This window comes from Saccoglossus kowalevskii, chromosome 6 (genome assembly GCF_978046115.1).
Source record: "Saccoglossus kowalevskii chromosome 6, keSacKowa6.1, whole genome shotgun sequence".
Lineage (NCBI taxonomy): Eukaryota > Metazoa > Hemichordata > Enteropneusta > Harrimaniidae > Saccoglossus > Saccoglossus kowalevskii.
The window spans coordinates 22513984-22529774 of NC_140646.1; the positions used below are offsets into that span (position 1 = coordinate 22513984).

A 15791-nucleotide genomic window follows, 5' to 3' on the forward strand; every position below is an offset into this window, starting at 1 on the left:
AGTTTATCCAGGATAACAAATCCCGGATAACAAAATATAAACAAGAATGACAAAAAATGCTGCTCAAATATTCATTTAAATTGTTAAAGACCACTAGTAGCCACGAGGACCACTGGTGTAAGTATTTGCATGTGGTCGCCCCTGAAATCGAACTGAAACCTTTTGTCACCAGCAAAATGTGCCCCTCAAAATGCAGGAAATAGCGTTAAAGAGAGTCTAGATTAAAACAAATTTTAAGGGGGCATGCCCTCGGACCCCCTAGTGAGGAGACCATGTCTCGCCCCCCAACATTTCGTTCCGCGGCTTCTGTCAACTAAAATCGTGACGTTTCCCATGCAGATCACAGTTTTGACAGGAGCAGGTGTCGCCGTCTGTGCACTACTAAATACGGCACGTCAACTTTAAATCGGTCTGTCGTACTTTCTTGTCAAGACTACTTACCCACAGGGACACTATTGTGATATTAAAAGCAACCCTCAACGTCAAGTGTACTTCAACAGAGTCACCTTGCACTTGACCCGATGTATAGCGTCTTTGTTGTCTTATGGGGGAATTATTCAATCAGTTGCCAATTAAAATGCCATCCATAGCGCACTGGACTGATACTACCAATAGTAGTCGAGCGTGACGCCCTCTGAGTGATTCAATTCTTAGACTAGCTCTTACACTTAAATTATTCAATGTTTTCATTATTTAACGCATTTTTTTAATAAGCACCCTCTCCATTTGACTATGCAGGAAATGTACTCACTGATACTTCAATGTCCCCTTTCACAATATTTTGCGGGAAAACGTATATCCCATAACAGGCTGGTGTCGTTGGTTAAGTGTAACACCTTTTCTTTGTTGAAATATCAATTTTTGAAGCTCGAACAATTGTTTTTGGTGGTTGTTAATACTGTTACAAGTAATGACGGATGGCGAATTTAAACCCAAGTCAATACTGGATGCTGACGGTGTATTCATTTTAAGACCACGTGACTCAAAATGGATTCCACTCACTTTTCCACACATTCATAATTTATCAGGTTTAATATGAGTACCCCTTCCCGATGGTCTTTTCAAGTAACGGTGCGGTTTACACGCACAAGTCAACCTGCCGCTACCAAAACGTATAGACTCAACAGGATTATGTACCTATGGCAACGAAGTAAGATAACTTTCGGCCAGGCCAACAAATAAGCGGATTTGCCGCTTATCAAATTTTTAAATGATTCTTGGGGTGACACTTGTATGGTGGATGGTCCCGCTGTCAAAATTTCTTGTTTTTATTAATTAGCCAAGTGACGATAAACGGAAACACAAACATACATCAAAGTACTCATCCAAGTCTCCTGAAAATGTAGCTCTAGTGTTACTTGATAACAAGATTGAACAAGAAAACTACTTAACAATTATGAAAAACAATGAACTTCGCAAATCCTTAACAAAATTTAGACTTGGCAACCACTGTCTGAAAATTGAAACAGGCCGGCATATAGGTTTGGATTTTAAAGACAGAGTCTGCAATATGTGCGACAATGACCATGTTGAAGATGAACAACATTTTGTCATAAATTGTCCTCATTACAACGAAATAAGATCAACACTTTACATTGTAGCTAATAAATGTATACCAAATTTTGACAAATTTAGTAATGAAAATAAATTCATATCATTACTAAGTAACGAGAAAATGTCAATTCCTTTAGCACAATATTTAAAAAACTGTTTTAATACAAGACAGCAGCATCTAAATAAACTAAGTCAGTAACACATTCCTCGTATACAAATTTATCTTTCTTTTTTTAATGCTTTTTTGTTCCCTTACTTTTTATATAGTTATTTTTCTTTTACTAATATTTGATTTGTAACCCTTTTTATCCCCTCCGGGGGATGTTGTGTGTTAATAAATAAATAAATAAACTCGAAACCGAATCCCAATCCGACGCCAATTTCGGCTTACATACATACAATGTATAAGAGGTCAACATGCCTGACCGTGTCAGTGAGTTCAACACCACGAGGGTGTACGTTGAAAACGCTCGCATTATATGAAAATTTATTAAAAAACGAATTGATAATGACGACATTCAAAGCGTGATATGAATTTTGATCAAATGTAGCAATTATTATAGCCAACCGAATAAATACTAGTAATCAGGTAAAAAAAAACGACGATCTTATGACCCATGTTGAATTTGTTTTTGACAATTCTCATGCATAATTTAATGTTATACTATTTAACTTTGAAAATCTTTTCTTGGTGAAGAGATGTAACACCAGACCTCGTCTATTTTATATAACTATAATTAATTGCGTCAGCGGTCTAGTAATGTCAAAACACGGTTTCAAATCGAAACACGTTATGCTTCATTAAAGCGGGGGAGTAGTCACCTGCGCATGCGTCAGATGGCCATAGCGTGTCATTGTTTAAAAAAACAAGCGTCTACCCATGAGCCTTTGCGTTTTTATTCCTCAGCTCCTGAGAGCGAGGTTATTTGTAGATATGTTGGCGATCGCCGCTGTGTCTGCGGAAGTACTATGGGAGATTGCATGATGGGAGTGAAAAGTCCTTTGATCAGTAAAATAATTTTAGAAAAGTGAAAACAAAAGTGACTGTGAAATAAAGGTTTGTTTTAAATATTAAATATCATGACATTTGGATGTAATAATGAAAGGAAATTGAACTGGTATGAAAGGGCAGTACATGTAGCCAGAACGCAAGGTCAGAATCCGGGTCAAAATACGTCACAATACATCCATCAAGGCGGTTGCAAAGTGTCAACAACTATGGATTAGGTAAAAGACTTCGTTTGCAGTTTGCGTGAATGGCCGGGAGAAAAATTCATGCAAATTCTGTGCTTCAGTATCAGTATTTACTTCTTCTTTTTTGTGTGCAATGGAAATTAATACAAGAAATGCTGTCAATAAACATGTCCTTCTAGTACACAAAACAACCCTGGGACGTTTATCTTGAGAAATTGAGAAGACGAAAATCCCCTGGGACATTCGTTGTGAAACAATAGACATGCTTCGCCAGGGTATCAAGTTTATTTTGAAGGGTGACTCGCTAGAAGTATTCGCCGTGACTCCAGACTTCTCATTTGGGTTCTGTCACCAAACTGTACGTTTTGACGACTCGTATGCACTTCTGGGACTTGTAATAATTTTCTGGAAACTGCATAGCAAATCACATATTTTCCTTATTAACTGTTTATAGTTTTTATTTTCAGTATTATTGTTCATAATTATTTACAGTAATAACATATTTTTCTGATTGTGTGCATGACAGCTTTGCCCACACACAATAAGACAGGATGATATGTACGGATATGTGTGAGTATGTTTCATGGATTAATAGGTTACTCCTTTGCTTCAATTCCAACTACATCTCTGGAAATATCACTTGCTGTTTATCATCCATAGTTTGCTATCTCACAATGTGTCGATTGCGTATCTGGAAATTCTAACTACTATTTCGCAGAATTTGACCAGCCTTGCTTTTACCAGTCATTTAAGTCAACTCCCATATTTTCCTTCACAGTGAAGGTTAATGCAGATATATTGTAAATTACACAGAGGTAACATTACAATACATTTCCCTTCACATTCCCTTGTATTACATAACAATCTTTGAGCTGAGGCAGTTATGGTTCTACAACCATTACCAGTTCTCTTGTATGTTGTTATCGTCGCTTCACAGGGAGCCCAGGAACTATGATCAACTGTACGCACTCCCTATGAGCGTCACCGATATCTACAGAATAAATCAAGAAAACTACAGAAATTGACTCCATTTAGGAATTCCTAACGGTTTGCCCGACGGCACAGTTGGAGGCGTGGCCTGTTCAGCATTTGTCAACAACCAATCACAAGACTGGTTACGAACCACATCGAGGTCACGACTCGGTTAGCCTTGCTCAACTGGTTCGGTAAAATGTAGGTAAGGCTTTGCCGAAATTCGAAGGAGCAACTAATATTCTTCAACCTAGTATTTTTTTTAGATTTTATTTTTTATTTTTTTCGTCTGTTTTTTCGAGTTTAAAAAATGTGAGCTGGCTGGAGCCTTCATCCCTTGTCTATTTCTTACACTAGATACCAGCCGATACCCCCCCCCCCCCTGCTCACAGAGACTGTGTATTACAGTTGATTATAGTTCCTGGGTTCCCTGTGGTCGCTTGGGACTCCCGTGCATGCTTTATCCAGCAAATTATCGTGATAAATCAGCGTCAGCGGTCCAGTAATGTCAAAACACGGTTTCAAATCGAAACATGTTGTACTTAAAGCGGGCGGGTCGTCACCTGCGAAGAGGGAAATTCTCTGTTACATTTTAAAATTCCTCATTCAGTCAGATATTTATAGATGTTATTTAATAAAAATATACAATCCTCTGTACCCCTTTAATATAATTGACTACCATTGAAACAAATGATCAAATTTCATTGACTTTTACAAGATAATATGCTTTTATTTTAGCTGAAAAATAAAATAATATTTTTTTATCCATACAGTCGCACACTAGAAATTTGTTTTCATGATTCAACATTTTTGTTGTCAGGTAAACAAAATAGACTGATAAAATTACTTTTTGCTCTTGACAACCTATCTAATGAAGAACCCAAACACATTAATATTAAATTCCAAAGTAGTCTTTGGTCTGTGGACCACTTTTAAAAATGCAGTCTATGTTTATAGGGCAGTTCATTTGTTTACCTATTATTTGAGGGTATTCACATGCTTCAAAATTGTGAACGTGCCTGGCAATGCATTAATTAATCATCAGAACCACGGTAGATTTCAATGATATGATATGATGATATGATACTCATTGGTTATGTAAAATATAGTACAATAACTGATTATGTGTATTACATTTAATAATGGAACCAACATGGAAAGTTTTCAAAAGGGATTATTCTTGGCATTCAATTTACAGTTCTTTTTTTCTAAAACACAATTTTTTTTTCTTCACCTATTTTTCCCAGCAAATGTTTTTGCAAATTTGTTTTTTCCCAAAATGTTAATTTTGATTTTCTAATGGTCCATCTTTCAAAATCATGAAAGTATAGTGTAATTCAACATACAGTGTCAATTAAACACAAATAAACACTGACAAGTCCTCGTCCATTTTTGCATTTGTATCTTATGTGATTCCAGAACTGGATGTGTAACCTTCTCAATTTCAGCACAGTTACTAACCGTGATTTCAGCAAAGGGTAAATAACGCATTGACCTCGTTAGCGGGTGTGAGATCAAGACCCAAAAGACACCAATGCGTTGTGTCGTCACCGGAAGCGCTGTCCCAGCACAAACCTCGTTGTGTCGTCACCGGAAGCGCTGTCCCAGCACAAATCTGTGTCATATCGTCATATTACTACCTTACTAGCCGATTTTGACTAAAATTCCGCTCCGCCGCCTCTTTACAACAGTGTTTATAACGCGGAACTTGATATTGCTTTTTACAATTTGGGTTGCCTTTGAATCACATATTTTAGTGAAATATTGTTTATAGAGTGAAATATTATTGTCATACATAATTCAATCTTTTGAAACAACAGAAACTAACACATAATAACGATAAACAAATTTGTGTTTGAAGTTCAAAAGTAGTTGCGTATTTTTCCGGTTTCAACTAGCTCGAAAATAGAACGTCCTTGAGCGCAATAAAATCACGCGTAGAATTCCATCCGAACCAGACTCTAGCAGCGTAAACTTATTGCAATTTGCGCAATTTGGGCCCAGTTTGTTCTTACAAGTTTTCTAAGTTTCATTTATCATTATTTAGTAAACAGGTCTCTGAAACGATTTAATATATCTGTAAAATACGTGGCAATCGACTTCGAAACGTTCGAAATTTCGAACAAACTCCCGGCACACCTAGCGCGATATGCGTCAGATCGGTGTAGAAGACGCCGAACTGCAGCGTCAATGTAGAAGACGCCGAACTGCAGCGTCAATGACACCGATGGTCATGGGGAGTCGGAAGGCCAGTCGAACGTTACTATGGCAGCCTTTGTTAACAATTTTTACTTACAATTCAGACTCCCATAATATAACCTGATTTACTCTAAGCTCATATTGAATCTATTAATTAATTAATCAATTAATTAATTAATTAAACACATTGATTTAATTTTATAAATGAAATTAGGACGCAATTACCCAGAAATCAAAATGAATATCAGAAGTGTCACTAGAAGGTAACCTATGGAGTCATCTTAACAAGACAAAATGGCGACTACCGGAAGACCACAGGGCGGCGCTGGCTGGCCAAAAGGGGTCACCTATAACCAAAGATACGCAACTGCGGGGAGCACAATGAATGCTGAAAGGGCGATAAGCCTGTGAGTATTACGTAGAACGCGAAATATACGTCGATCTTACTCTGCTGATTGAGTAAAACGGGTAGCGTCTCTTTGGTACTCGCGACATGTGTCACCGCGCGATCGGCGTGGTGTATGCTTTTGTTTTGCTCGCGCTTGAAAATCCCGTTGAAAATCCACCTTCCAAATAACGTTTTTGTTTGTGTGTTCATTATTAACGGGTATAAAGTATTCGAACACAGGCGTTGCTATACACTGACCCCGAGACTTCGTGTGTTATGAATATTTTGCCCAACACAACAACAAGAACCTGAGCTTAGCTTTGTCATGTACCGGTCATTTGCAATCCAGGTCAAGGTACCCCCAAATATTATAACTCGTGGGTTTTCTAGAAAAAAAAAAAACTGCAAGAGGGAGCACTGCAATTTAACGGCGCCACCAAGTAGGGGAGATAGGGTTCTCCCTACCAGGGTGTGGAGTTTTTGATAATTCTAATTTAAAATAGAGCATTCTATATCTTCCGTGGGGCCAAAATTACTATCAGACAGGTTAAAGTTGAAGACTGTGGTCACATGTGATCCCTGGTCAATCAGAATTTTATGGTTGCCAGAGGATCTACTCTCCAGGGTAAGGGGGCGCATGGCCATGGCATGAGTGCTGTGCTCCTGTTTCCTTGTTTAAAAAAATCACAGATAACTTATACTTTGTATTGCAACAGTGTGTTCCCATTGGTCAACAGTACCACATGCTGCCAGTTATCAGACGTTAACTGGATAGTGCTGCAACATAATTAAAATATTTTCAACATTTTGGGGCATTATAATTGAATTAAAGCACTCTGCCCTCCCATTATTTTGTGAGACACAGTCCCTATCAGTGTGCCCTCTAACTAAGCCATTTTGACAAAGCACTGACACAATCTCAGAAAAAAAAATTTACTTTCTCTAAAAAAAAAGGTTTGGTAACATTATGAATTTATTGATTCACTTGTACATAAATGGCACCAATTAAGGTAGAGATGCATGTTTGTGGGCACTTGGGAGTGAAATTTTTTTTTGGGCTTTTTATTATCCAAACAGTCTTCGCTATAGACTGTTAAAATTTTGTTGAATTGTGATTACTGGAACATACTCAAAAAAACGATTTTAAAATATAGATAACAGGTGCAAACATTCTCTCTTTTGAATTTTTAGCAAGATTTAGCAAGGCTGTAAATAAATAATAAAAAAGAAATATGTTGAAAAAAAGAAATGATGGGATCTCCATATTATGCACTATATTTAACTTTTAACAAAACGATAATACATTTAAATTTGAAACTGTTACAGCCATTTTAATTATGAGCATTAGCAAACTTCTTACTGAGTGAATTGTTATGCAAATTAGCAATTATCTCCGCTTCTTTTTAGTGCACATCCCAGAACTTTAAAAAAAACAAAACTCCTAGACGCTTTGACCTTTTGTTTTGAAATTTTCACAGATGATTGACAATGTGTTTATCTTCAAAACGCCGTCGGGGCATTGTTTTTGGTTGAACAGTGTTACAACAATCGTACAGACAACTACCCTGAGTGTTAATTTATGCATAAACTTGAAGTAGTGAAATTTGAGCTGCTCCCCTGCAAAATTGACAACTGGTAGACAGTTTTCAAGACGGCGCTTTCTTCATAGTAAACAGATGTACCCACAAACCAATTTTGACAGGAAACAGAAGCATGGTTTAGGAGCTATTTTTTTTTAAATCACTTTTGACCAAAAAAGCACATTTTTGTGCATATTTCAAACTACAGTGTCCATAAAAAAAAATACTAAAAAAAATTTAAAATTCATACAATAAGTTTTCCGAAAGTATATAGTTTTGTGGACAAGGGAGGTCATCTTGGTTTCCTAATTAACTAATTAAAATACCTGTCAGGTAAACTGCATCTCTACCTTAAAGTGCCTGTGAAATGGCTTCTATTTTCACGCCTAAAATTATCAATTGATACATAAATATTATTAATTTTTATGTTTCTAAGCATGAATTATTATTTTTTAAGTGAAAAAATGTATTTTAAATTCAGTCTACCGCAACTTTATGTTTGTGTATTTTAAAACGAGGCTCCTCATTAGCTTCTCATTTGCATACAGACGTCAGAAGGGGAAGTCGCATGGCAGCTTGCATTGCCGATACGTGTAAATAAGGCAAATTTCTTGTGCAGTTTTCTCGTCTTTGACTATATTGTCACTTATGTACTTGTTCGTCGAGGAAGAATGGACCATAATGAACACATAGTATCAATTTTTGTTGCATGGGGTTGAGTTAGATGCGAAATATGTCCGTTCTGGTGTAGCTGGTCACCGGGATCGTCACCGACACCGGCGCACGTTTGTACACTGTTGCTGGACAAAATAGAATTTGACGTCGGAATTATCTCGTTATTTAGCAGGTTACTAGGCATGTCACCACACTGTTTTATTTCATCGATCGTCTGAGTAAAACTTTCAAAATCAAAATAAAAGAGAACATATTTTGACATTCTAAACATTAGACTATAGTGATCACTATAAAATAATTAAAAAAAACGACAAATCACAGTTACTAAATAAATGACAGCCGCGTGGAAATAAATCGACATTTTGTTGAAATAGATGAACGCGTCGCGGGCAAGTGCGTTAAAAGCGGCGTTTAATTGGATAACAAAAATAATCGAGATCGACACACATACAGAAAAATTGAGTGGATTCGAGTTAGCTTGATCCATGGCGTGATTGTCATAATTATAACATCGTATTAAAACTTTATTTGGTGGAAACACATTGACCAAGCCCGGATTCTTATTTCATAAATTATTACGCAGATCAAGCTGCAAGCATGGAGGTAAAAAAGAACAGAGGTGTGAATTCGACATTCAACACCAATCACCAAACAATTCAGAAACTTTTAGCCTTCGAAAATGAAAACAGTTAGCAGTGTGTAAGGGCTGTGTAATTTCCTGTTTGTCCGACGCTTCGTTTTCGTGTCACTGTCAAAATTATTGCTATCTTTTACTTAACAGGGGCTAAATGGTCTCTATAAAACGATTATCAGGATCGCAAAAAATTCAACTGATTTGAAACACTTGCCGGACGTCTCTCTCTCTTCTGAAATCCGCCTCGGTGATCATGGGCTGGTCCGGAATCTATTTCTTTCAAAAGTGTTGCGCCAGGTTCACGTTGTCGGCGTTTCTCTTTAAACCTAGTCGTTTTTTTGTTTTTTATGGACGGGGACAGTTGAATGAATCTAAGGTTAAGTGATGTCGCACCTTCGGATCGATTAGAAACGTGTGAATACATACACTATGGCTATATGTTTCACTGCAACTGCCCACAACACAACATCTAAAAACTCTCTCTCTCAAAAAAAAAAAAAATAGACAAAAAAAAAGAAAAAACACCGACCGAAAAATGTATATCGTTTAAAAGTATACTGAACGACCAGTGTTATTACGGCTCAGGGGGATGACTTCCTCTCACATTTTGTCATTTGGTGGCGCACTTTCGGCGAGAGTCGGAAATCCGGAAACAGTCGACCGTTTCACGATAGGTGGGCGTGGCTACAACACGAGAAATATCCCAAATTTACTTGGATACGAGTAATCATTTTCAGCAAAAAAATCAATAACTACCCTTTTCAGTGGGACACAGATCTAAAATGGAAACGTGAGGGTGGGCATTGCACAGGCACTTTAATTGGTAACTGACGAAAACGGTGACCCTCAACTATTGTTCTCTTCTTCCACGCTCGGCAAATCAAATGCGGTATGTTGCAGCAATGTGTAAGGCTGTTTTTTTTTTGTGTGTTTTTTAATTTTTAAAAAATCATCAAAATCATTCATTTCTTCCATTCAATTTCACAATACATTCTGTTCTTTCGCCATTTTTATGATATTCTTGGCTGATTGCAATCACATTTTACAGCGACATTGCACTTCATCTGATACTTCTTATTTACTATGCATTTGTTTCAAGTTCTGATTCGAAATGGCCAACTGGTGGCCATTTTGTTTGAATTAATGCTGTTTCAGTCAGAGCAATATCTCCCAATATGGACAAGTACTCGTTTAATGATCAGATACAAGATGATTGAATGTCAATCATTTTAATGTTAAAAAAAATCATAATAATCAAGCATTAGCTTCTGGACTTGTATCTCTGACATGTTATATTCACAGTGTTCTCACCAGATTCTGTTTTTGTGGGGCCATAAAGGCCCATCGTTTGAAAAAAGCAGAGCCATAAATTATAAAATAGGGCCGGGGGTAAATGTGTTTAGGGAAATGTCCACCTACCTCTCAAAGGATGAAAATTTCCATGATGTAACCATTAATTGGTAAATAAAATTGGATCAAGGTAAAATTGCAGCCCTTATTGAGTTAACATTTATAAATAATCATAAAGTCATCACACACATTAGTTTAACATATGTTTATTCCATTACTATTAGTTTTTAAATTATTACTTCCCCGTGTCATAGCAGTATTATTTTTTGAGAATACACACCAACTACAGTACATCAAATTTTCATCATCCGAGTATTTCAGCCGTGGATGAGTTCAGTGTTCTCCACAATCCAAAATAGCTGGTGGGTGGCCTTATTAGCATAAATTTGCATATTAATTTGCATGTCATTTACATACATCTTTCTAGCATTTATGTCATGAAATGCAATACACACTAAGTTATTTACTATTCTCTTTTTAATTTAATTGAAACATGTTACAATTTTTTGAAATACAAACAGTTTGGTCACTATTAATATTTACGAAATGCAAAAAGTTTGAAATCGGTGATTTATACGTTCGCAAATTATTCTGCGTTCAAGAAATGCAATTCGAGTAACCAAGAGCAAGTACGAGTTATAATGTAGAAAATATACGAGGTGATTTGTTCCCGACGCCAAAACGGACGATTTGTCAAAATAAAACTCATAACATTTTTTATTTGTGGCATCAGTACTCACCCGTGCCGACGGACGGTAAGATGCATTTACGCATGTACGGTCACGATACGTTGCGTTTTCACACGTTGTTTTGGGATTCAAAAAAAATGCTAGCAATCGGCAAAATAAAAGAATCTGCTATGTTCTCGAAAGATTAGACATAAAAAATGGATAAATGAAAAAAAGTACGTGGTAAACTAATCTGGCAGCCATGTTTGATGTTTATTACCGCTTTCCGAATTCAGTACACGAACACCCAGAATGCGCTGCTCCCCTATGCAACTTAGATACTAAATCGTTACAGCGCCAACACTGGTGAATGGCTGACGGTCGTTGAATGGGGTAGGCCAAAAGGTCACCAGTTTGCCTTCTCCATGCTGTTTTCACGATTAAAATCGAGCGAACGTTGTAAATACAGCTAGAATTTTAATTTTTGTTCGAGTTTACATGCAATATGCTAATATATTTGTTTATTTTCTGTGCATATACATTTTGTTCGTATTTAATTCTTTCTTTCGTGATTGGAAGACGATTATTAAAAATACAGCTGTAAATTGAAACCACTGTAGTTGCGTATCGTGAGCAATAAGTGGCAACAATGTCGGGCAACGATGAATTCAGGCGATTGACACATTGCCATGAATACACTTGATAACTGCTTGCAGACTTCCAGTGGTCATTGTTTATGTTTGGACTCATGAAACAATAGCAAAATAAAGGGTTGGGCAACTACTCTTTTGTTTAGGCTTGGGAAGAACAATGCAAGCTTTTTACAAATAATTTCAGCTGGATGTACGTTGGTGGACGCGTGTTGAGTGTTACTAGGCGGCCGTAAAACTTGATGGGCGGGCCGCCCACCTAAAACCCCTTGTGGAGAACACTGGAGTTGTTAATCAACTTCGCTGAAATCGTCGATGTTCCTTGGCTTCATTATTAGTGACACTCCCCACAGTCACCGCTATGCTACCAGACTCAATACCATCGGCATTTTGCGTGTCTGCTGGAACATTTTCTAAAGGTACTGATTCTGTCGCTGGGGTTTTCAGTCCATCGCTGATACTTTGAGCATCATGTACCGAATCAGGGTTTCGGCAAATTCCAAAATTCAATAAAGTCTGTGGCGTTTGGCTTGCTCATGGCGCCCATTCCATGAGGCTTGAAATGAGTTGCGTATATTGCAAGACATTGCTCAATTGTGGGACCCCCTCTAGGGAATAAATTACTACGTTGATAGCGCCACCATACTCAAAATGGGAAAGCCGTTTGAACGCATTTTTTTTTCTGCGCCAAATGTGGCCCGATTTAATTGAAATTTTGCGCCAAATTTTGAAATATTTCACAAATGGCGCAAGGGCGCAGCCTGGTGAGAACACTGTATTCAAACTATATTATTGTATATCTTAAATTTGATAACTAACAAGGACTCGCTGCGTTGAGAACATGATTTAACAATAAGAGTTTATCATTTTAATTCTTGTAGGTATCCTCTTACAAACTACACATTTGGTACGAAGGATCCTCTTTATGAGAAAGATGCATCAGTGGCCGCACGGTTTCAACGAATGAGAGAAGAGTTTGATAAGATGGGCACTCGCCGTACTGTTGAAGGCGTTCTCATTGTGCATGAGCATGGACTTCCTCATGTCTTATTACTGCAACTTGGAACTACTTTTTTCAAATTGTAAGTATATGGGTATATCCTACCTTGATTAAACACCAATAAAAGGGTTTACCCCTATCCTGGGTGAGTGTGCCACAGACTTGGATCAGAGCAGATCCACTGGCCAAGATTCATTTGCTAATGAATGTGACTTTGGGGGAACTTTGGTTAAGGTGTCTGTTTGCCATGGCTGGTGGACACTATGGTAGTGCATTATACCGCTATACCACTTCACTAGGAACATCATGTACAGTGACTTGTCTAGGTTATTTCACTTTGGATATCTGGATCACTTTTCAAAGTGTGCCACATGTGTTTTCCCCATATTCTATAGTACCACTATACAAGAAACAACAGGGACTATGTCATCATCATGTGCAGTAACTTCTCTAGCTTATTTTACCTCAGATAACTGATCAAGGTGTTCTGCTGTTATGTAAATGTCATATCAAATCTGTATTATGTCTGTTATCAGGTCCATGCGCTTATGTAAATGTCATAGCTCAGTATTAGATCAAATGTAGCATGCGTTCAGTTGCCCACTAACCCACTGTTTTTTTTTCGTATCTCAATTGTATTTATCTGAAAATGGCAGATCAAATCTTCATACAATAACCTAGGCCAGGAAAAAAAAAATGTCTTTTTTTAGTTCTGTCTATCAGTCATAAAAACATGCACCTGTGGAAAATTGTCTAGGTAAAAATACCAAATTAGTGTCAGTTTATGGGTCGTCACCAATGGCAACAAGTTAAGCATAATCTAGAGTGAAAATACCTCTCATTTCAGTATTCGTCTTAATTTCATTGTCTTACTCAAGCAATATAAAAAACAAAACAAACAAAAAACACCTTACTAATTCATTCCAATGTTACAAGGAAGGAAATGATTTTGTTGCTAGGGTTACATATTCATACTTTTTTTAGTACCAAAATGTACAACATGAGTCAATTTTAAAATGACCATAGTGCTACAAAATTACATTGGGTTTGTAAAAAGAAATTTGCTACTGAGCTTGGAAAGACTTTTGCATGTCAAAACACATTTAGTGGTACCGAACCTGATAGCAAGCAAATGTTCGATAATTGAAAGGTAGTGGTACATAAAAATGTTTTCAATTTTACGGTCATATCTGGATATGTGTACATAGCTTAGCTGAATTCTGCTCAAATTTTGTCATAATAATTAGGGACAACATCAAAAGTTCCATGTTGAAAAAAAATAAATTAAAAAAATGATTATCTTCACAGTTATGATGATTTAAATATGAGAAACCATAAACCTGCAAAGGACTTCTGTTTGCGCCATCTTGCCATAAAAAACGTCAGGTCAACAGGTAAGGTAACAAAGCATGATGACGAAATAGTATCTGATTAAATATAAACAACTTAGGGAGCCATAGTTGGCTGGACTAGTTCGTAGGTGGAAACATTTTCGTCCATGTATTCACGGGGCTGCACTGGCAAATCATGGGACAATTGTCACAGGTACACCAAGCAGATTGTTCACAGACTTCCGTGTAATTTGAAATAAAACTATCATTCGAGCAAGGGGCATCGTCAATGATATACTCTCATCACTCACACTGGACTGACCTGAATCTTCACAGTATACCGTACTTCACGATTATAAGCCCGGAGGCATGAACACGTGTGACAATTGTCCCATGATTTGCCAGTGCAGCCCTGTGAATACATGGACGAAAATGTTTCCACCTACGAACTAGTCGAGCCAACTATGGCTCCCTAAGTTGTTTATATTTAATCAGATACCATTTCGTCATCATGCTTTGTTACCTTTCCTGTTTATACCTCATGAGGGCGTTTTTTTACGACAAGATGGCGCAAACGGAAGTCCTTCGCAGGTTTATGGTTTCTCATATTTAAATCATCATAACTCTGAAGATAATCATTTTTTTAAATTTTTTTTTCAAATTTATAATTAAATACAAACACCAAATTGGGCTCTATTTAGTTCCCCTTTAATTGATAAATACTGATCATGGCATCAGACTACATTCACCATTAAATACAAATTGATAATCAGACAGTAGTATGGCATAGCAGTTGGTTGTCGGATGGGCGTAAACTAGGTCCATGCCCTGAAATTGACCTCATTTGATGCACATATTTAACACTCGGACCAAACCATTTTTTCGTCTTGAATTTTTATTTTTTTCATTTTCTGTTATTTTTGTCCATGATTGGATAGAAAAAAAAAACGAACTACAAATACTCCAAGATTTTTTTGACTTCATTAAAAAATAAAATCGTTTTTGTAGGATTGAAACTTTTTGAGGTCAAAAACCCCCACCCCCAAACTAAAGCAAATAAGTTTTTTATCTGACATTATAATCTTTTGACGTCGTCCTATAGGTGATTTCACATTGATTTTCATAAAAAGTCAATCGAATTTTTAGTATTGGCATTTGTCAACTTTAAAGATGATTCCATGTTCATGAAAATTTTTGTTCTACTGTACTTCCTGTTAGGGAATGAGACCATTGTTAGGAGAAAATGTTACTTCAGTGCTTTGACAAATGAGGACGTAATTTCGTCATATGCCAACTAGATTCCCTTCTTGATATAAACACAGTGTTATTAATCCCTACACAAGCATCGAAGATTACCTTTATCTCGATCCAAATTAAGTTTGCCAGTGAGAACACGGCTATGAAGGTCACACATCCTAATCAAATTTACCATGAAAAATAAAACGCTGAAATCACAATACTTTGATCACCTGATTTTACCTGAGAACATTTTTGACTCCCGTGTGCGAAGCACAAAAAGGGAGTCTTTGCAGTTAGTGTGTCTGTCTGTGTGTCTCTCTGTGTCTGTGTGTGTGTGTGTGTGTGTGTCTGTTCCAT

At 37.0% G+C, this 15791-nt stretch overlaps 1 protein-coding gene across 1 annotated transcript in view; it reads left to right on the forward strand.

Annotated features, from left to right (window-relative positions):
* Positions 1-6183: 6183 nt before the first annotated feature.
* LOC100377515 (cleavage and polyadenylation specificity factor subunit 5-like) overlaps positions 6184-15791 on the forward strand; it is a 29338-nt gene continuing 19730 nt past the window's right edge. Inside the window, exons 1-2 of the mRNA XM_002732964.4 lie at positions 6184-6326; positions 12746-12946. Coding sequence (XP_002733010.3) covers positions 6214-6326; positions 12746-12946 — 314 coding nt within the window. The 5' untranslated portion in view covers positions 6184-6213. The remainder of the gene's footprint in view (positions 6327-12745; positions 12947-15791) is intronic.